Genomic DNA, 22328 nt, shown 5'->3' with positions numbered 1-22328 from the left:
TCTTCTTACTGAATGTACCTTCATTTTTGAGATGGTATTCTTTACTACAGTTTCTACTTGTTCTAAAACACTCTGCACAATCTATCCAATTCAAACATGTCACTCTCCTTATACTTCTGTAAAGAATTTTCATCTTCCGGGTAAAATATAAATGAATAAATTAAAACTGAATACCTTATTCATCTGCTCGGTCCTGTTATTTCCTAATCTTGTAATACTCAGTGGGTATGGCTGACAAACCAGTACCATTTGTGGGGTTCTTAAAACAACATATGTTCATTCTACAGTCCCCAATTCGAGCCAAGTTTCCCTGTGTAGCTTGTGTGTAAAATGCATTAATTTTTCTATTATCAATCTTTCCCTAAACTTTTGCATGTATTTATAATAACTCCTCATTCTCAGTTCTAATGCTATAGCACTCATCTTATACTTTAAAAATGTCATAGTAGGGCTATGCAATATGGAAATGTGGGATTTTTGTGAAAGAATTTCAGAAGCTTCTATTTTAGTTCCTCAATTTAGCAAAATCTTGTGATGAAGCAGTCAAGACAGCAGTCCAATGGCTTGATTTTGCCATTAATATATAGAAGGCCAAAGGGGTTACAGAAATAACTAAATTAAGACTGTAATCTACAGATGGAAGTTATTTAAAGTAGTACCAAATAAGTAAGGCAGTTATTTCTTTCTTCCCCAATCTACTACATTTGATTTACACATTAGAAGATTTGGGTTAAATTCTAAAATTGCTTACTAATTTCTGTGACTTTAGTCAAGTCACTTGATAATTCTGAGTGCCAGCTATCTCACAGTATACAGACCTCACTGGAATACCGTAAAGATCAGTGATGTCACTCAAACACTTATTCATTTATGGCTGAGCGCCCACTAAAGTACAAGATACGGAGCTTGGGCATGGTGAGGCAAAGACAGACATGAATACTGTCTTCTCTAAATAGTTAAACTCCTTGAGGACAATCTAGTATACAAATGCTGTGATATTATGGTAAAATGCTATACACACCATCAAGGAGGTTTGAAAAGTGGTATGGCATTCAGAAAAATAACTTCTAGGTAAAGGGAAATCAAGTAAGGTAGCTGTTGAGGTAAGTCTAGAAAAAGCATATAGGATAGATATCAACAAGAGCAAATGTAGGGGGGTGGGGAGAAAGGATGTGTTCAGGGAATGCTGAATACTACAGATTGTCGGAAACGCAGAATATATAGAGGTCTCCTTGAAGGGAGCAATCTAATTGGTTGCTGACTATTAAGCTGTAGTGCAGTGTGGAGAGCAGGAGTCAGGATACTGGTCAGGAGACTGATCTCCTGGTTCAAGTGATAAGGTGATCTCAAACTATACAACATGCAATTCATTGCTACTGGTAAGCCCTGTTTACAGTGATACATTTTAAGTTTCTTAAGTGTAGGAACGCTACTGTTCTTTAGTATATAACTTATGATTTAGGATGACATCATATATACTGTAGAAACATAAAGAATAAGTGGTAAAAATGCCCTCTATTATCTTAGAGTACATACCTCTTCAGTGGGAAGGGCTACATAGTCAGTCTGCAGGAGTCTTGGAACTGAGAGGCCAGGTCCTGGCAGGGATACATTTGAGAGACGTCTCTTTCTTACACCACTACAGTTATTTGGAATCTTGAAGGCACATCGTTTATGATAATTTAATCCACAGCCTAAATATATTTTAAAAGGTTAAAAAAAATTTTTTTAACTTAACCATCCAAGTGCATACATAAAAAAAAAGGTGCTTCTTTTATTTTCTCTGGCAGCAGTAGCTATGCTAATGAAGAACACAGATAACAAGCTAAGAATAGGAAATGTGTAGAAAGGTTTATTTAGAAAGGTTAGGTTAGCTAAAGCAGTGGTTTCTTCAAGTGTGCTCCCCAAGGCAGAACCCAAGAATTTGTTAGAAATCTAATAAGTGATTGGGCTTCACCTCAGACCTACTGAATCAGAAACTTTGGGGATGGGGCCTTGCAAAGTAATGTTTCAGCAAATCCTCAAGGTGATTCTGATACATAGTGAAGTTTGAGAACCACTGGCTTAAATAACTTCAGCAAACTGTAAACTATGACATGTGAAAATTACATGCAATTCAGATTTCAGTGCTCATAAATAATTTTTTGGAACACAGCATTCTCACAGTTTACCACCTGCCCATGGCTATTTTCATGCTGCAACGGCAAAGTTAAGCCACTGCAACTGAGACCACATGGCCAGAAAAACTTAAAATACCAGTATGTACCCTCTGGTCCTTTACAGAACAAGTTTACTGACAAATCAGATGTGCACCTGCATCCTACCCCCCTGGCAATTCTAACACAGAACAACCAGATTGCTCTGCTTCCAAACCTTGGGTACTACCTAGTCACTGACCAATGATCTTATTTTTTCATTGATGATTAAAGAACGTCAATGTGAAAACTTATTTCAAATTATCAAAAATTTAGAACACATACCTTCACATTTCAGTCCCTGGCGTACCAATCCCCAAAGCATCTCACCACAGTAATCACAGAAAGTAGGCGCTTTGTAAGAATGCACATAGAGAGTATGCGGACGAATCTGGAAGTCTTCTACTGTGGCCAAAGCTTTAAAAAAAAGAAAAATATTCAAATAAACCCTATACTTGCAGTTGTGATAAGATTAAGAACATCAACCATAGTCATTTATGTCAAAGTATACAGATTTCTTTTTCTGAAACTTTCATCTTTCACCCATAAAAAATTATTTTAAGACCTTAACATCATGGTTTTCGAACTTTATTTAAGAAGCTGACAAATTTAAATAATTTGATCTCCAAAAGTACGTATTTTGACCTCCAAAGCATTTTCTTGGAGTTAGATTGCAAATGATTGTCATATTTATTTTAGCTAGTTAAAAACTATTTAACTTATAATGTACTGGGAAATAGAACACTAAATTTTAAAAAGTTATAAAACTTAACATTAACTTATAGCAATGTTTCTGGGAGAAATGCACTCAGTCCTCATTTAGGATCCCAGGATACACTCTGTCTGTTCTCCACAGTCCCAGCGGATAAAAAAGAGACTCTTTTCCCCTCTGTGAGCAACTCAACAGTAGCAGATGCATCCATCATCAGACATCCTTTCAACATCACGTGCAACTCACTATGGATATCCCTGTGGGCTGATGTAGGCTCCAGAGCAAAAAAGGAATAGATATGAGCATGACCACTGGGATGACAGGGAGTGAAGCCCCTCTACAATGAAAAGGAAGACAAGGACTGGGATGTGTACAGAATTTGGGGTTGTAGTGGAGAAGATAAACAGTAAGGATTAGAGACTAATAAGGAAAGGTGGTGATCAGAAAGAGTCTCAAGACTGCAAAGACGAACTGGGAAGAGGGAAAAAAATGGTGGCAGAATGCTGGACTCTAGGCCTGGCCTTTCTTCCTTTCCTTCTCTCCCATCTCTTTATTTTTTCCCTCCCTCTACGTCTCTCCCTCCCTCTTTCCTTTGCTGCCAAACACAAGTTCTACAGGCCTACTATACACATTCTTTATTCCTTGCCACTTCTCACTAGCTATCCTGCCCACCTGCTGTCGGATGAGGTAAGAAATAGCAGGGCTAAGGAACAATGGATGGCAAGAATGGGTGAGAGGGGAAAACAGAGAATAAGAAAATGTCCACGAAGAAAAAGAAGAGAAGGAGCATTGTTTAAGTCATGGAATCAACCAATATTGCAGTTTCCTCTTCCACATTTTCATTATTTCTTTTTTTTCCTTCTGATTTTCTTCTCCAAATCGTCACAGAAATGGGAAAAGGCAACAGAATTTCAGTGTAATTGTTTCATTTCTGTGAGTCAAAAGAGGAATACGGTCCTCTTCCAATTCAACTGATAATTCCCTTAGCTTAGTAACACTTTAAATAATTCAGGGCTTATTTTCCTGGGGGCTTCCCTGGTGACTCAGATGGTAAAGAGCCTGCCTGCAATATGGGAGACCTGGGTTCGATCCCTGGGTTGGGAAGGTGCCCTGGAGAAGGAAATGGCAACCTACTCCAGTGTTCTTGCCTGGAGAATTCCATGAACAGAGGAGCCTGGTGGGCTATGGTCACAGGGTCACAATGAGTTGGACACGACTGAGCGACTAACACTTTCTTTCTTATTTTCCTATTTTCTCATCTGTGATGTAACCTTCCTGAAAGTAAAAATCATGTCAGTTCAGTCGCTCAGTCGTGTCCGACTCTTTGCGACCCCGTGAATCGCAGCACGCCAGGCCTCCCTGTCCATCACCAACTCCCGGAGCTCACTCAGACTCACGTCCATCGAGTCAGTGATGCCATCCAGCCATCTCATCCTCTGTCGTCCCCTTCTCCTCCTGCCCCCAATCCCTCCCAGCATCAGAGTCTTTTCCAATGAGTAAACTCTTTGCATGAGGTGGCCAAAGTACTGGAGTTTCAGCTTCAGCATCATTCCCTCCAAAGAAATCCCAGGGCTGATCTCCTTCAGAATGGACTGGTTGGATCTCCTTGCAGTCCAAGGGACTCTCAAGAGTCTTCTCCAACACCACAGTTCAAAAGCATCAATTCTTCGGCGCTCAGCCTTCTTCACAGTCCAACCCTCACATCCATACATGACCACAGGAAAAACCATAGCCTTGACTAGACGGACCTTTGTTGGCAAAGTAATGTCTCTGCTTTTGACTATGCTATCTAGGTTGGTCATTAACTTTCCTTCCAAGGAGTAAGCGTCTTTTAATTTCATGGCTGCAGTCACCATCTGCAGTGATTTTAGAGCCCAGAAAAATAAAGTCTGACACTGTTTCCCCCATCTATTTCCCATGAAGTGATGGGACCAGATGCCATGATCTTCGTTTTCTGAATGTTGAGCTTTAAGCTCAACATAGAAGTAAGCAACTATAGTATTTACAAAGTATAATTAAATATAGCATTTAGCTGAAGCACCCCCCCCAAAAAAAAGGCTCTTTGGGAGGAAAAAAAAAAGGCAACAAAATAAAAGAAACTATTTACTTACCTGAGAGAACAACTTCTACTAGGTCTCCTTCGTGTATTTCATCTGCTGAGGTAATGAGCTGCAGAATATTTTCTGAGTTCATATCATGGCGAAAAAGAAGAATTTTGTCATACATGCCAAAGAATCCACACTCTGGAAACTGTAGGAAAACAGTCCTATATCAGTATACTCATTTTGTAAGTAAATGTCTCAATCTTATGAAATAATTTTAAATGTACTTTTGTTGTTGTTGTTTAGTTATCAAGTCGTGTCCAATTCTCTGCAACCCCATGGACTGCAGCATGCCAGGCTTCCCTGTCCCTCATCATCTCCTGGAGACACTATTTGCTAACAATTTTATTAATATCCAAATAAGATCAACCATGTGCTCAAGCATCTTGGTTAATTCTCAAGTTCAAAAACATAAAAGTAAGCAATATAAAGAATTACTGATATCTTAGAGACGTTTGTCTCTTAGAAGTGTAGAATTTCTTTACTCAGTTATTGACAAAGAATACAATCTTCAACTTAGTGCTATTCTTACAAAGACTGAGAGATGAGCAGTCTTTCCTGTCCTTTAGAACTGAGCTTCCCATCTAGTCAACTACCAGCCATATTGTTGTTCAATATGGACACATGCAGTTATTTAAACGTAAGCTAATTAAAAATAAATAAAAGTTGAGTTTCTTAGTCTAGCCATATTCCCTGTGCTCAATCACCACGCTCATCTAGCTTGAGTAATACTTTCCTTTAACTTTTACATCTTGATGGTTTACCAAGTTTAATATCTTCTTTATGGAGTCAACTCACTGTATCCTCTAAATAAGATATCCTGACCTTGGATGATTTTTCCTTGTTCACATCCAGTTGGTTTTGTAATGAGCAGTTTGATCATGTAACTAATCAGGTTTTCCTGTTTACTTTGCCCATTGAAAAAGGCCAAGCCAAACTTGTAGCCCACTTCTACATCAATTAAGGATCTTAAGGCATATATTTTAGGTGCAGATACCAACCTGGTTCACCTTACTTTATGGCCTTAATTTTCCCATTAAAAATTCTTATATACATCTCTAAAAAGGTCTCAATTCTGGGGGAAAAAGTTAAATTTTTAGGAATTGAAAATAATGACTTAATTAGAAATTTTAAAGTTTACTTGCATTTTAAGAAACCTCAGTTAATAAAGTATAGAAATATTTGGAATTTTTATAATACTATATCTCTTTTCAATATTTGAGTTACAGATATTTTTAAAACTTCATAACATGCTGTAAACAGATCTAACAGCATAAGAATTTTCCATTGAAAAGAGTAATACAGAATCAAAAATTATTTTCATTAGATTTTAACTTAAAATTTAAATTTACTAAAATTTTACTTAATTATTAAATTGGAAAACATCTAATGGAGAGTAAAACTTAGCTGCAACTAAAATACAACCTTAGTTGCAACAATTCTTAAGAATTAATAACAAAAGGATTCCATATTCCATCCTTATAAAATCTCTAACAAAATATTTGTATGAATAAAACTCATTTTAAAAAGTCACAATTTTTTTTTACATGTCTTCTAAGTGTACAGTCCTATGGTGTGTAAAGCTAAGAGTCAGTCTTTGCCTTCCAGGGGCTTACAACCTAGTAGAAAGAGAAATAAAACAAATATATAACATAAGAGAAATGCCAAGAATGAAAAAACCCTAGAAGAGGGAATAAAAAAGATAGACTATCCCTTTAAGAGTGCTATTTGAGCAGAATCATAAAAAGAGAAGCAAGATTTCCAAGGGCAGAAAGTGAAAACGAAAGGGTCATCACTGAGAAAGTAGAAGGTAAATGACAGAAGGGAAGTGGACTCTGACGACTGGAGAATGAGGTGGAGGTGGCGGTGGGCGGCGGGCAGGGACAGAAAAAAGGCAAAAATGTACACCGGAGCCCCAGATGGACCATACAGACAGAGAAACTCAGCATCTGCAGAGCTGGGTTCTCAAGCTTTGCAACCTACAAACTATAGCACCTTAGATAAGCTGCTTAACCTCTCAAAGCTCAGTTTCTTGTCTATGAGTTAGGAATAGTAAGACTACAAGCTTTTATTTTTTTTGGTGCACCACATGGCATGCAGGATCTTAGTTCCCAGGGATCGGACCTGTGCCTCTTGCAGTGGAGGCACGGAGTCTTAACCACTGGACCTGCAGTGAAGTCCCCAGGAGTACTAGCTTTAAGTGGTTCTCATCAAAATTAAATTATTTGACGACTATAAAACACTCAGCACTGTGATCAAATAAACACCAGTGGTTCATGTTATTCTATACCCAAAGTGGGAGAGACAAGGGGTGCCAGAGCAAGGCACGAACATGATCAATTTTAAAAGGATAATGCTGACAGCCCTGAGTAGCCGGGACTGAACAGGAAGAGACAGAGCAAGCTCCTACAGAAGGCAGAGGCTATGGGTCAGGAGAGAGGTATTGGGGTCTGGATTATATAGAAGATAGGAAGCAAGACAAGAAACACTTCCCCCTAGAAACTATATTTGGTAAAGTATATGGATCACTAATACCGTTTTGACCAAATCAGAACTCCCCACAACTAAACATATTAATGAGAGAAGAAAACATAAAAAATTAATGGCTTAGCAAAATTATGAGTATTAAGAATATTTATTTAAGACATACATTGTGTACCAAGCTGGAAAGCCATCAGTGATGATAAAGAACAAAGTAACTTTCTGGACTAGCAAATGTTTACATACTATATTCATCTATATGGTTGAGAAATTACACAATTCTCCAAGGGAAAGGAAATGTAATAACAACTCTGTGAAAAAGAGTCTTTTGTTATTCATGATTATATAGGTGTGTTTGGTAAGACATTTAGGAATTCTCTGAAAACAAGGGTCCTCACAAAATGAAGTAACAGAAACTAGCCTGAAAAAAAGAGCCAGAGAGAATATTAAATATTGTCACTGAATATCAGGAAACAGTGTTGCCCACCATTAAAAATATTATGAATCTTGAGGCATGAGTATTTCAAAGATAAAACACCTAAAAAGTAGAAACAAGGAAATAAACCATAAACACTCATTTAAAAAAATCTAAACAATTGTAAGGAACAACTCCATAAAAAACAACAACAACAAAAAACTCTGTTAATAAGCTTTGAATTTATAAAGATAGACTGTTGATGATTTTTAAAAATTCAGAAACTGGTTTTCAAGCAGGAATGAATTTGTAACATCATGTCTCACCTTTGGTCACACGCTGCAATCATCTGTGGAGCTTAAAACCATCCTATTTCACCCTAAGCATCTTTATCATTGACTTCTTTGCAGCAAGCATTTTTGCCACATAACTTACTGCCCATAAGGCAATTCTGCCATCAAAGATAAAATAACTGGTTGACAGTTTGGTTTCAAAATATATTACCATTTCTTCTAGTTGGCAACATTATCAATGGCTTTACTGAGCTGACAAATGAGTCAGACGCTTTACTGTCTGAGCCACCAGGAAGTCCTGACAAATGAGGATGATTTGCCCCAAAATGATTTGGTTTCTTATTTTGAAATACACTACACATCAGAGGAGAAAGAGGCTGAGGGTCTTAAAGGTACAGAACTCATCCCATATTTCTCATGGAATTTTGGCATGTCTACCAACAGACATGTGACAGAAACAACACTGTAGAAGAAAGCTTTCACAACACAATACAAAGCTTGGTTACAAATAGGCATGCCAGTATTTGGAAAAGGACACCTCTCTTAATGAAGGAAGAAATTTTAGTGAAAAAGAATAAGTGCAACGCAGAACGATAAGAAAACTGAATAAGCAAAAAACCACATACAGCTGAACAATCTGTGTGGGCTAGAAGTGCCAACCCCCATCCAGTCAAAAACCTATGCATAATTTGACAGCTGGCCTCTGAATCTGCAGTTCTGCACCGGCAGATTCAACCGACTGCAATCATGTAGTACTGTAGTATGTGTGAACAAAAAACTTAAATCTGACCAAAATGCCTGTGGCAAAGATATCCACAGCAAAGATGCTTAGGGGAAAGTATCAAGAACATTTTAAACAAACAAAACACATGAAGATTATTCCTAGATTTATGGTTAAGCTCTAGGGACTAGGACATGGACACCTGATTTCAAAATTTACTTTTATATTATTCAGTGTATTCAATATTAAATATATATATATGCATGCACGTGTGCATGCTAAGTCATTTCAGTTGTGTCTGACTCTTCGTGACCCTAAGGATTATAGCCCACTAGGCTTCTGTGTCCATCGGATTCTCTAGTTAAGAATACTGGAGAGGGTTGCTATGTCCTTCTCCAGGGGATCTTCCTGACCCAGGAATCAAACCTGAGTCTCTTATGTATCCTGCACTGGCATGTGGGTTCTTTACTGCTCAGTTCAGTTCAGTCACTCAGTCGTGCCCAACTCTTTGTGACCCTATGGACTGCAGCACACCCAGCTTCCCTGTCCATCACCAACTCCCGGAGCCTACTCAATCTCATGTCCATTGCATTGGTGACACCATCCAATCATCTCATCCTCTGTCGTCCCTTTCTCCTCCTGTCTTCAATCTTTCCCAGCATCAGGGTCTTTTCCAATGAGTCAGTTCTTTGCATCAAGTGGCCAAAGTATTGGAGCTTCAGCATCAGTTCTTCCAATGAATATTCAGGACTGATTTCCTTTAGGATGGACTGGTTGGATCTCCTTGCAGTCCAAGGGACTCTCAAGAGTCTTCTCCAACACCACAGTTCAAAAGCATCCATTCTTCGGCGCTCAGCTTTCTTTAGTCTTTACTGCTAGCACCACCTATATATATAGCAATAAAGAACCCATACAGGAAGACATATATATGTGTGTGTGTATATATATATATATACACACACACACACACACACATACATATATACAAACACACACACATACACATTTATCAGTTCAGTTGCTCAGCTTTTTATAGTCCAACTCTCACATCCATACATGACTATTGGAAAACCCATAGCCTTGACTAGACAAACCTTTGTTGACAAAGTAATGTATCTGCTTTTTAATATGCTGTCTACGTTGGTCATAGCTTTCCTTCCAAGGAGTAAGCGTCTTTTAATTTCATGGCTGCAGTCACCATCTGCAGTGATTTTGGAGCCCCCAAAAATAAAGTCAGCTACTGTTTCCCTATCTATTTGCCATGAAGTCATGCGATCAGATGCCATGATCTTAAGCTTTCTGAATGTTGAGCTTTAAGCCAACTTTTTCACTTTTCTCTTTCACTTTCATCAAGAGGGACTTTAGTTCTTCTTCACTTTCCGCCATAAGGGTGGCGTCATCTGCATATCTGAGGTTACTGATAATTCTCCAGGCAATCTTGATTCCAAGCTTGTGCTTCATCCAGCCCAGTGTTTCTTTTGATGTACTCTGCACAGAAGTTAAATAAGCAGGGTGACAAAATACAGCCTTGACATATTCCTTTTCCTATTTGGAACTAGTCTGTTGTTCCATGTCCAGTTCTAACTGTTGCTTCCTGACCTGCACACAGACTTCTCAAGAGGCAAGTCAGGTGGTCTGGTATTCCCATCTCTTTCAGAATTTTCCACAGTTTATTGTGATCCACACAGTCAGGTGGCTCAGACGGTAAAGCGTCTGCCTGCAATGCGGGAGACCTGGGTTCAATTCCTGGGTCGGGAAAATCCCCTGGAGAACGAAATGGCAATCCACTCCAGCACTCTTGCCTGGAAAATCTCATGGACGGAGGAGCCTGATAGGCTACAGTCCATGGGGTAGCAAAGAGTCTGACACGACTGAGAAACTTCACTTTCACTTTCTTTCACTTTCACACAAAGGCTTTGGCATAGTCAATAAAGCAGAAATAAGATGTTTTTCTGGAACTCTCTTGCTTTTTCCATGATCCAGCGGATATTGGCAATTTGATCTCTGGTTCCTCTGCCTTTTCCAAAACTTCCAGCTTGAACATCTGGAAGTTCATGGTTCACGTATTGCTGAAGCCTGGCTTGGAGAATTTTGAGCACTGCTTTACTAGCCTGTGAGATGAGTGTAATTGTGTGGTAGTTTGAGCATTCTTTGGCATTGCCTTTCTTTCGGATTGGAATGAAAACGGACCTTTTCCAGTCCTGTGGCCACTGCTGAGTTTTCCAAATTTGCTGGCATATTGAGTGCAGCACTTTCACAGCATATACATATACATGTACAGAGACATACATATATACTCTTTTTAAAAATGGACTTTAAATAGTTTGACATAGAAAAATTAAGACAATAGCAGAGTGAGTTTCCCTATACCTATACCCATGTACCAGATTCCCCTATTATTGACATTTTCACTGGTCAATTTCTTACACTAATGAACTAATATTGATACATTATCATTAACTAAAGTCCACAGTTCATTCAGATTTCCCTAGTTTTTACCCAATGTCTTTTTCTTGTCCCAGGTTCCTGTTTAGGATACCATACTTCCTTCAATTGTCAGATCTTTTTAGGCCCTTTTTGGCTGTGCCAGTTCCTTAGACTTTGCAGAGTTTTGAAGACCTTGACTGTTTTGAGGAGTACTGTTCAGGGGTTTTCTCAGATGCCTCATTGTCAGAATTTTTCTCATTATTACACTGGAGTTACGGATCTTGGCAAAGAAGACGTCAGAGGTAAAGTGCCATACTCATCATATCAAGTGTTCCTACCATCAACATGATCAACTGCTGTTGACGCAGACCTTGATGATCTGACTGGGCCGCGTCTGTCAGGTCTCTCCCCTGGAGAGCTATTCCCCTCTCCCACTGATAACATACTCTTTGGAAGTAAGTTACTATGAGCAGCCTACGCTTAACACTTGTTAAGGAACAAGTTACTTCCCCTGTCCTTCAGGGCAGAGAAGCTATATAAATTACTCAGAATTCTTCTGTAGGGGAGATTTTTCTATTTCCTACCATTTATTTATTCATCCAAATATATTATATGTATCTCTCAGTATGGATTTAAGGATAATTATATACTTTGGGATATAATATGTATTCTTTTAAAATACATTTCTTATTTCTTAGTATGAAATTTATTTCGATGGCTCAAAATTTTACAAGAGTGGAGTGCAAAACCTAAGCTCCAGTTGTCCAGTGATCTCCGCCATAGTCAACAACACAGCCAGTTTTCTCAATATCCTTCTGAACATATTTTATACCTAGATAGTAGACATGGATATATCTTTTCCTCATTTTACACAAATGGTGGCCAACTATAAAAAGTGTTCTGTACATTTTTTTTCACTTAGCAACATATTTTAGAGATCATTTAATAACAATATACAAAAATGTTTTTCTTTTTTTTTTTAAAACAGCTGCACAGTTTTATTTTACCAATTCCCTACTGATGGGATATGGGTTGAGGAGTAAAACTAAAGCTAAATAGTCTTGAGTTCACTTACAAAGTTGGCCAAGTTACTTAACCTCAGTTTCTCTATTTGTAAAACAATACCTACCTTATAAGGTTATCATGATAATTAAGTAAGTGAATATATGTAAAGAGCTCAGAGAACTCCTGATGTTTTGAATGCCGTATGAATTGAAGATACTGTTCCCAATCTTTTTTATTACAAACAATACACAGTATATAATTTTGTATATACATTTTCCCCCCATCTTTTGAATATATGAGTAGGATAATTTCCTAGAAGTAGATTTGCCATGTCAAAGAACATACACATTTAACATTTTTTGGACACTCCCCAAATGCTCTTTACAGAGGCTATACCAATTATACTTCGAAAAGTAACATATTAAGAATGCATGTTTTTCCCTTCATTTCTCTTTCTGTGGCTGTTCATTATGGTTTGTCTCAAGGCATTTTTAAGTTTCCTCTGGTTGCATCACAGATCCGCTGTCTTTTAGCAACATATTTAGTTTACATGCAGTTGTTGAGATGGAGTGTGCAGGTGGAGAGACTCTTCCTCCAGTCTTAAAAAGCCACCAATCCTCCTGGATTAGAATCTCACCCTGAACATCTTCTTTAACCCTAAGTACCTCCTAAATTTCCTATTTCCAAATATAATTACAGTGAGGGTTAGGGATTCAACAGATGAATTGAAAAGAGGAGCACAATTCAGTCCATAACAAGTATACCATCAAACTTGTTGACTTTAGGTTAAAAAAATGTATTTCAATGTAGTTTTAATTATAAGAAGCGACATTGAGCATTTTCATATGCCTAAGAGATAGCTATATTTTCTGTAAAGTGGCTATTCATTTTTGCCTGTTTCATGGATCCATAATCTTTACAACTTTAAATCCAACCATCCCTCAGAATGTTTCTCATTGTGTGGGACATGCTTAATAAGACCAGAACAACAGACCAAAAAACACAAACAAAACCCCTGTATATTTAGCAGTATATATGTTGAATTTCTCAATATGGTATGATGCCTGTAAAATACCCTATACAGAAAAAGGGAGCTTTTCCAAGATAATGGCTTGTTTTTCTCAGCCAGGCTCCAGTATAATAAAGAAAAAAGGATAACTTCCCCCCTTTCAATTGTATAATTTTTAAGAGGAAGAAATATTTTAGCAAACTAATGAAAACCAATTATTGATTACATTGTGAATTTCCATTTTCAGTGGACTCCTTTCTATTCTCATTCCAGAATACAAGTCTTACCTGATAAAATGGTACAATTCTTTCTAAGCATTCTTTTCTCACAAGGGGGCGGGGGGTGGGTGGGAGCTACTTGTGACCCAGACCAAGATTAGAAAAGGAGGAGAGCTGGTAATCAGCTTAGTGTGAAAGTGAGTGAAAGTGAAAATCACTCAGTGGTGTCCAAGTCTTTGCAACCACATGGACTATGTAGTCCATGGAATTCTCCAGGCCAGAATACTGGAGTGGGTAGCCTTTCCCTTCTCTAGGGGATCTTCAAACATTGGAGGATTCTTAACCAGCTGAGCCACAAGGGAAGCCCATCAGTAATTGTCCTCTAGGAAAGTAGTTCTTAGCTGGGGTAATCTTGCCCTCCAGAAGATCTGGGGCACATCTTAAGTGTCTCAAAAATGTCTTGAGACACTTTTGGTTGCTACAACTTGTGGTACTGGTACCTGGTGGGTACAGGCCAGCGATGCTACCAAACATCCTACAATAAGCACTCCACAAAACAAAGAATTCTCTGGCCCAAAATGTCGACAGCGCTCAGGCTGAGAAATGCTGCTCTGGGGAATAAAGGAGTCAAGAAAATAGAGGGACTGGAATATGTGGAAGGAAGCTGAAAACCTTCTGAAATCTAAACATGCTTTATTTCCTTCCCTTGCCCACTTCAGCCTTGATTAAAAGAAGAAAGAGGAAATGAGAAAAACATCAAAAGAATTAGCAGGGTAGAAGCAAAAGGCCTTTATTTTAGCCTCTTTCCAAATCCCCATTCCCCCCTTTCTGGATTTTCTTTCTACAACTGTGCCAATGACTTCTCTTGACAGTGCAAATGAATTCTGTTCTCAGTTCATGTGGGAAAGTAACAGAATTTCATCACAAAGTTATCAAATTCTCACCCCTTATGCACCCACTTCGCCCACTTTAGACTCATCTGTCTTTGTTTCTGCATTAAAGATGGCTTCAGGAATAAAAAAACAGATCATCTTATCTTTCTATAACTATCCCGTGAAAGTCATTTTCCATGGTATTAACTTATACTTGTCTTAAGTAAAAAGTTTTTAATACTTGCAAATAAAATTCCTTCAAGTCACACTATATTTTGGGAGTTAATGTGAATAAAGTTCATATCATTAAAATTTTGTCAATAAAATGTTAGATGAAGGCTTCCTTGGCGGCTCAGTGGCAAAGAATCTGCCTGTCAAAGCAGGAGATGCAGGTTCGATCCCTGATCCAGGAAGATCCCACATGCCATGGGAAACCAAACCTGTGCACCAACAACTTCTGAGCTTGAGCCGCAACTACTGAAGGCTGCGTGCCGAGAGCCTATGCTTTGCGACAAGAGACCACTGCCACGAGAAGCTCCCGCACCACAACTAAAGATTAGCCCCTGCTATCCCCAATTAGAGAAACGCCCTCACAGTAACGAAGACCCAACACAGCCAAAAATAAACAAATAAAATTTGGAAAAAAAAAACCCTGCCACTGTTTTCTATAACATCTCTGTGAACATTGTTTTAAAAAAAAAAAAGTTAGATGAGTTAAGAAGTTTTCAAGTTTCTATTTGATCAAACACAATTTTTACACATTAACATAACAGCTTCAGGATTTAACATTACCTCAACATATAATTTATCACTATATACTTTAAAAAAGGAATATGAGTTTTAGTTTAATGGCAATGGAAAACCATTGGAGAATTTTAATGTACATTAAAAACATTTTTTAAAGGAAGTATAATGAATAAAGTACACGAATGTTAATTAGAAGATAGATAACTCTACACTCTCATGCCACATAAGCAACACCCAGGTCAAGATTAATAGAACATTTCTAGCATCACAGGTTTTTTCATATTCACTTAATTTGAAAAGATGAAATACCAAAGTCATTTGATGCCAAGTAAATCTTCACAGTAAGTCTTTCTAATAATAAAACAGATGATAATAAATAAGTCCAAGAGGGCAAGGGCATTCTCTTTGCAATGTTCCCTACTGAATGCCCAGCACCTAGAACTTAGTATCTAACAGGCACTTACTGAAAAAGACTGTTGACTGCTGAGCAAAGCTAAACTAATTTAACACTAAAATATTTCCCAGAAATAAATATAATTATTACGTTAACATCACTTCTTAGGAAACAATTTTATTAAAGAGAAGAATTTCAAGGACTCTGTTCCCATACACAGATAGAAGACACGAAAGTCTAGATGAGTCAACGAGAAAATTATTCAATGTGGACTCTGAATTTCATCATTAATCTCTAACAGAATGTTCCAAATATGGGATGCTAGACAAGTTGCTTCATTTAATACCACTTCTCTTTGACATAAACCAGAACGATCTTTTTTTCATTTTTTCTTTGTTTTTCAATTAGTTCTGATTATCTTTAATTCAAACTTTTTGGATCTTTCTATTCTAGCCAAGGTCTTAACCTGAATATCTAGCAAAATTAAAACAAAACAACCTTCTTCCAGTTTGAGCCTCCAGATTAGTCAATGGTTGCCTGACAGACACTGTTTTGCCAAGATAAAAAAACGCTGGGATAGGGTAAAGAGTAGAATGTCACCTAGCCATTGAACACAGCTGTAATGAAAAGAAAAGAGAGGGGAAAAAAAGAGAATGACAACTGGTTTCTAGAACACAAAAGACACAGCTGGGGTTTTCACTCTACTTTGGCAGGACCTGAAAATTACAGCATGTCTGCAGAGACAATGTATTCAGTCAAAGAACAGACCAAAATCCTCCTAAATCAGGACAGGTAAACAAAGAGCCTTCAGGTCTAGTGTCATGTAAATGGTCAAAACTAAAAACAAATGTTTTAAATCAGTTAAAAGGAGACAGTCAGTCTTAGTTAGGATCATTTCAATTTCAGTAAACACCATTATAGCTTAAAATGATTTACTGTCTGCCAATTTCCTCTCTTACTCCAATTACATCTACTATCTTCATTCAATAAATTAACATAATAGCAGTAGCGTTACAATAGTATTTCTAAGCCTCTTGGCAATATGAAAGTTGGAAACTAGCATTCATTGAGTGTAATAGTTGCTAAACATCAAGCATTATATTATGCAAAGCACTTGATCTCATTTAATTTCCTCAGAATTCCTAAAACAAGTAACCCCAGTCCTCTAATAAGATGAACATTTTGTCTCCATTTTTAATAGTCTGTCATATGCTAAATACTAAAATCAAAGGTTAGGAATAAAGCTAAGTTACTGTCATGGCTATAGCATGAATGCTATACATGCTTTGGCGTTTACTAAAATTTTAACAACACTACAGGATCAATGATCTTTCCAGATTTAAAGAGATTTTAAAACCATGAATATTACTATTTGGAGGGTACTAACCATGTGCCAGATGATGTATTAAGGGCTTTACATTAATTACATTTTAAAATGGAGGTAAGTATGATGACCCTTGCATTACAGATCAGGTTCAAAAGTCAAGTGACGGAAGAAAGGGTCTATAACCACAAAACACAAAAAAGCTGCAGAATCAAAATCTTCACTTGCATCTGTCCCTTTGATTTGAAAACAGTTACCTCTTTCTTAGATTATTAAATCTTTTAAAAACACATGCCAATAACAAAAAATAGAACAGATTTTAAATGCTAATGTAATTTTGACACGGGGAATCCATGCATGAATACTCTGTTTAAATGGGCAAGGCCTGCTCCCTCAGTTTTGATTTTCTCATTTGCAATCTGACTCTCTGGTAGTGGCCTCCTGGCAGAGATCTGATCAGCCAATTTCTCCTTGGCTCAATCCTAGTTCTACCTACTGCTCAGCTCCGTCTGCCTTCTTCTCCTGACTGCCAGTCCTACCAGTTCTTTGGATTTCATCAGTATAAAGAACACTCCCTTTAGCGTATAAACTCCCAGAAGGCAGAGATACTGTGAGTTGTTAAGTTTGCTTTATAAACCAGTATGAAGATACAGATATCTAATGCAATGAGGTTAAAAACTTACTTTCTTTGTGTAACTATATCCATATTCATAATGGAAACTGTGTTGTATTTTTAAACACACTAAAGGCAAAATACAAATCCAAATTTAAAGCTCTCAAGCTACAATTCACATCTAGAAGACATTCATATTTACTAATTTACTAAGACCCTACAATAGTACTAACAGAAGTTTTTTATTCCTTCCAACTTCATAGATTTTATTTCTATAGACTCTAACTCCACGTTTTTCAACTTCAGCACTACTGGCACTTTGGACCAGATAATCCTTTGTTGAGGGGATGGGTGGGGCAGCTCTCGCGAGCACTGTAGCCGCATCCCTTCCCTCTACCCGCTAGATACCAGTAGCACTTCCTTTCCCCTAACTGTGACAACAAAAACAAAACATTTCCAGACACTACCCAATGTTCCTGAGGGTGGCGGGTGTCAACCCACTTGAGAACCACTGGCTTAATTTAATTGTATATGTTAAAATTAGGTACTGGGGCTGTAACAGTCCCAATCTACATTCTTGGACATCCCTGGTGTCTCAGTGATAAACAATCTGTCTGCAATGCAGGAGACTGGGGCTCAATTCCTGGGTCAGGAAGATCTCCTGGAGGAGGGCATGGCGACCCACTCTAGTATTCTTGGCTAGAAAATCCCATGGACACAAGAGCCTCGCAGGCTGCAGTCCACAGGGTCACATAGAGTAGGACACAACCAAAGCGACTAGGCAGTAGCAGCAGCAGCAGCAGCAAGCTACATTCTCACAAGGAATATGAAGTTCACTGGTGTTTTCAGAGTGAAAAACTTTGAGAATTTCAAGTACTTTAGGAGAACCTGGCCTTTTACACAATCCCAGAAAAGACAGAGCTCCAGAAACTAAATATGTGACCACCTAAACTAGTGACAGCAGGTTGGGCAAAACTAAGGCACTGATACATGAAACAGTACAAAAAAGAACACTGGTGTGTATTCACTCATTCCTTTCTCTCTGTGGTTCTAGCAACTTTATGTTGTTTCATCAGGGAAATAATTAGCACTAAAGATTATTTGCAGTATCATGTTTTTAGCAGTAAATGCAGGTACAATGTCTCTTTTTAACAAATGGCTACTGAGTATAAGGCGCTGGGGAGACAGAAAGAGGAATAAGACATAACCAACCTCAATGTAACATAAGTGTTGGAAGCATTTCAAATTTTCAAAAAAAGGAAGCTAACTTTTTGGCCAAAGTTAAAGACAACAACAACAACAAAAGACACCCCACCCACTCCACCCTCAGGATGTGTCATGAAATTGGAGTGAATTCAAAGACTGACCACTTTTGGTCACATCCAAGTTTTAAGCAGAGCTCAACTATGAATGATTTGCTTGTTAAAGAGATACATTCTTCGGGGGAAAAAAATCTGTGTACATGTTTTATACTATCTGTGTTAGTTAGAACTTGATGCAGTTTTTAACTTTTGCTTAGAATCATTGATTGCTCTCTGTTTCTATGAGGTTTTGCCATATCTCACCTCTAATGGAAATACAATTTCACTTTCCCCCTAATTGAACACATAATACCTAACATTTATTTAGTACTACTATATTGAACATTTCCCAAGAGCTTCTTTAATCGAATATCTTTGTGAGATATATTTTATATGAATTAACCAAATATTTAGAGATTTCTCTTACTAATATGCAAGCTCTTTACAGAATAAAGATATTAATCTTATGTAATATTTGGTGCAGTATCTCCCTAAACTTCTTTTTATTATTCTTACATCTGCAAATATTACAATTTGGAATATTCAAATCTGCAAGCTATTCTTTTCCTTTGTTTTTTTTTTTACTGTTCTGAAAGTAAGATATCTACTCATAAGTTGATAAATACTCAACTCCACTATATTCTAATTTTCCTTTGATTTGAATTCTCATCAGTTCAGTTCAGTCACTCAGCTGTATCCGACTCTTTGTGACCCCATGGACTGCAGGGCACCAGGCCTCCCTGTCCATTGCCAACTCCCAAAGTTTACCCAAACTCATGTCCATTGAGTCGGTGATACCATCCAACCATCTCATCCTCTGTCGTCCCCTTCTCCTCCAACCTTCAATCTTTCTCAGCATCAGGGTCTTTTCAAATGAGCCAGTTCTTCCCATCAGGTGGCCAAAGTATTGGAGTTTCAGCTTCAACATCAGTTCTTCCAATGAACACTCAGGACTGATTTCCTTTAGGATGGACTGGTTGGATCTCCTTGCAGTCCAAGGGACTCTCAAGAGTCTTCTCCAACACCACAGTTCAAAAGCATCAATTCTTCGGTGCTCAGCTTTCTTTATAGTCCAACTCTCACATCCATACACAACCACTGAAAAAACTATAGCCTTAACTAGATGGACCTTTGTTGGCAAAGCAATGTCTCTGCTTTTTAATATGCTGTCTCGGTTGGTCATAGCTTTCCTTCCAAGGTGTAAGCATCTTTTAATTTCATGGCTGCATTCACCATCTGCAGTGATTCTGGAGCCCCCAAAAATAAAGTCAGCCACTGTTTCCCCATCTATTTGCCATGAAGTGATGGGACGGGAAGCCATGATCTTCATTTTCTGAATGTTGAGCTTTAAGCCAACTTTTTCACTCTCCTCTTTCACTTTCATCAAGAGGCTCTTTAGTTCTTCTTCGCTTTCTGCCATAAGGATGGTGTCATCTGCGTATCTGAGGTTATTGATATTTCTCCTGGAAATCTTGATTCCAGCTTGTGCTTCTTCCAGCCAGCATTTCTCATGATGTACTCTGCACAGAAGTTAAATAAGCAGGGTGACAATATACAGCCTTAACGTACTCCTTTTCCTATTTGGAACCAGTCTGTTGTTCCATGTCCAGTTCTAACTGTTGCTTCCTGACCTGCATACAGATTTCTCAAGAGGCAGATCAGGTGGTCTGGTATTCTCATCTCTTTCAGAATTTTCCAGTTTATTGTGATCTACACAGTCAAAGGCTTTGGCATAGTCAATCGCTTTTTCAATGATCCAGAGTATGTTGGCAATTTGAACTCTGGTTCCTAACCTTTAACTCCTGTAAAAATTTATCTTGGTGTCAGGTATTAAATGGAGGTCTATGTTAATGCCCCTTTAACTGCTTAGTGAGTTTTCTAAACTCAAATTTCTGAAAAATGATTCCCCTTTATTTCTCTCACCTCCCTTGACATGCACTGAAATGCACCTTGGATCTGTTACTGTGTTTAGTAGTATCTGCTTTCAGTTACTACAGTTTTTCACTTCCCTTTCTCTCTTATTTTTCAGATTTTAAACAATGCTTTTGACTACTTTTTCTCCCTAATGAACTTTAGAAAAACATTATCGGAGTAGAAAGAATCCCAATAAATTTCTTTTCCCCAATAAAATTCTGAGTGGAAAAAATAATTTAATTTGGGTAGTACAAATTATATACTATCAGTCTTTCTTTTTCAGGAATATAATGATACGTTTATTTCACAAAGCCTTTTTCTTAAGCATTACACAAAAATGTTAAATTTTGTTTGTATTTGTATTCATTTAATTTCTTAAGATAATTATCAATAAATACTTTCAATTACTTTTCCCCTAATGGAAATGGTCATGTACTCTTGGTTAGTTTTATGTCTCTCTTGTAATATCAAAAGATCTAACATAGTTTCAATGAGCTCTCCTCTCCCCATATCTTTAAAGTTGCTCTTTCTGGCAGTTCAGTCTTTGGGAATGTTCATACAATACAGGAAAATCTCAATTCCACTGAATTAACCATAGCAGCCTATAACAGTATAGAAACCCAGAAAAGCACGTTTGCTCAACAACAGTAAATAACTAGTTAAATCAGTTGAACTCAAAATTATGACCCTGAAGTCATATCTGTAATCACATTAATCTAAAGAAACTTATTCCCTGAGTAATACAATATACTACAATCTTCTAAGACAAAAGTCACAGGTTTTCAGGAGCTAAAAGACTGCACATGAAACTCACACATACAGCCCAAGAACAGAAGATTAAATAAACCACAGAAATGATACATCATTAATCTCCAACTTTCTCCATCAATAAAAAGGAGCATTAGTGGACCTAATAGGAAATTTCAAATAATTCACCCATACTGATCAGGGAAGGAATCAGTTGTCTTATACAAAGTAGAAAACAGATTATAACACAAATGTACATTCCATAAAGGACAAAACCAAAAGTTAACATAAACTTAACTGGCAGGTGCTTTCAGTGATTTCTGGATCACAATTGATTTCTTATAACCCTCAAATGAGAAAGGATCCCAAAGTACAAGGTGGTTAAAGTCCTGTTTAGTTTCATTTGGAAGCCACTAAGATCAAACAGTGGAAACAGTGTCAGACTTTATTTTTTTGGGCTCCAAAATGACTACAGATGGTGACTGCAGCCATGAAATTAAAAGACGCTTACTCCTTGGAAGGAAAGTTAATGACCAACCTAGATAGCATATTCAAAAGCAGAGACATTACTTTGCCAACAAAGGTCCGTCTAGTCAAGGCTATGGTTTTTCCTGTGGTCATGTATGGATGTGAGAGTTGGACTGTGAAGAAGGCTGAGTGCCGAAGAATTGATGCTTTTGAACTGTGGTGTTGGAGAAGACTCTTGAGAGTCCCTTGGACTGCAAGGAGATCCAACCAGTCCATTCTGAAGGAGATCAGCCCTGGGATTTCTTTGGAAGGAATGATGCTAAAGCTGAAACTCCAGTCCTTTGGCCACCTCATGGGAAGAGTTGACTCA

At 37.8% G+C, this 22328-nt stretch overlaps 1 protein-coding gene across 4 annotated transcripts in view; it reads right to left on the bottom strand.

Annotated features, from left to right (window-relative positions):
* Positions 1–22328, bottom strand: part of PRKD3 (protein kinase D3) — an 86886-nt gene that overhangs the window by 41345 nt on the left and 23213 nt on the right. For all 4 annotated transcript variants that reach the window (XR_825146.1, XM_010838601.1, XM_010838602.1 and 1 more), the window contains 3 exons: positions 5019–5157; positions 2481–2612; positions 1537–1694 (listed from right to left, as the gene is read on the bottom strand). Coding sequence is in view for 3 of the 4 variants with exons in the window: in XM_010838601.1 (XP_010836903.1) it covers positions 1537–1694; positions 2481–2612; positions 5019–5157 (429 nt within the window). In the remaining variant the exon portion in view is untranslated. The remainder of the gene's footprint in view (positions 1–1536; positions 1695–2480; positions 2613–5018; positions 5158–22328) is intronic.

This window comes from Bison bison, unplaced genomic scaffold (assembly GCF_000754665.1).
Source record: "Bison bison bison isolate TAMUID 2011002044 unplaced genomic scaffold, Bison_UMD1.0 scf7180017864100, whole genome shotgun sequence".
Classification (NCBI taxonomy): domain Eukaryota; kingdom Metazoa; phylum Chordata; class Mammalia; order Artiodactyla; family Bovidae; genus Bison; species Bison bison.
Note: the sequence above shows the minus strand (reverse complement) of the source record. Positions and strands in the feature narration are given on the sequence as shown.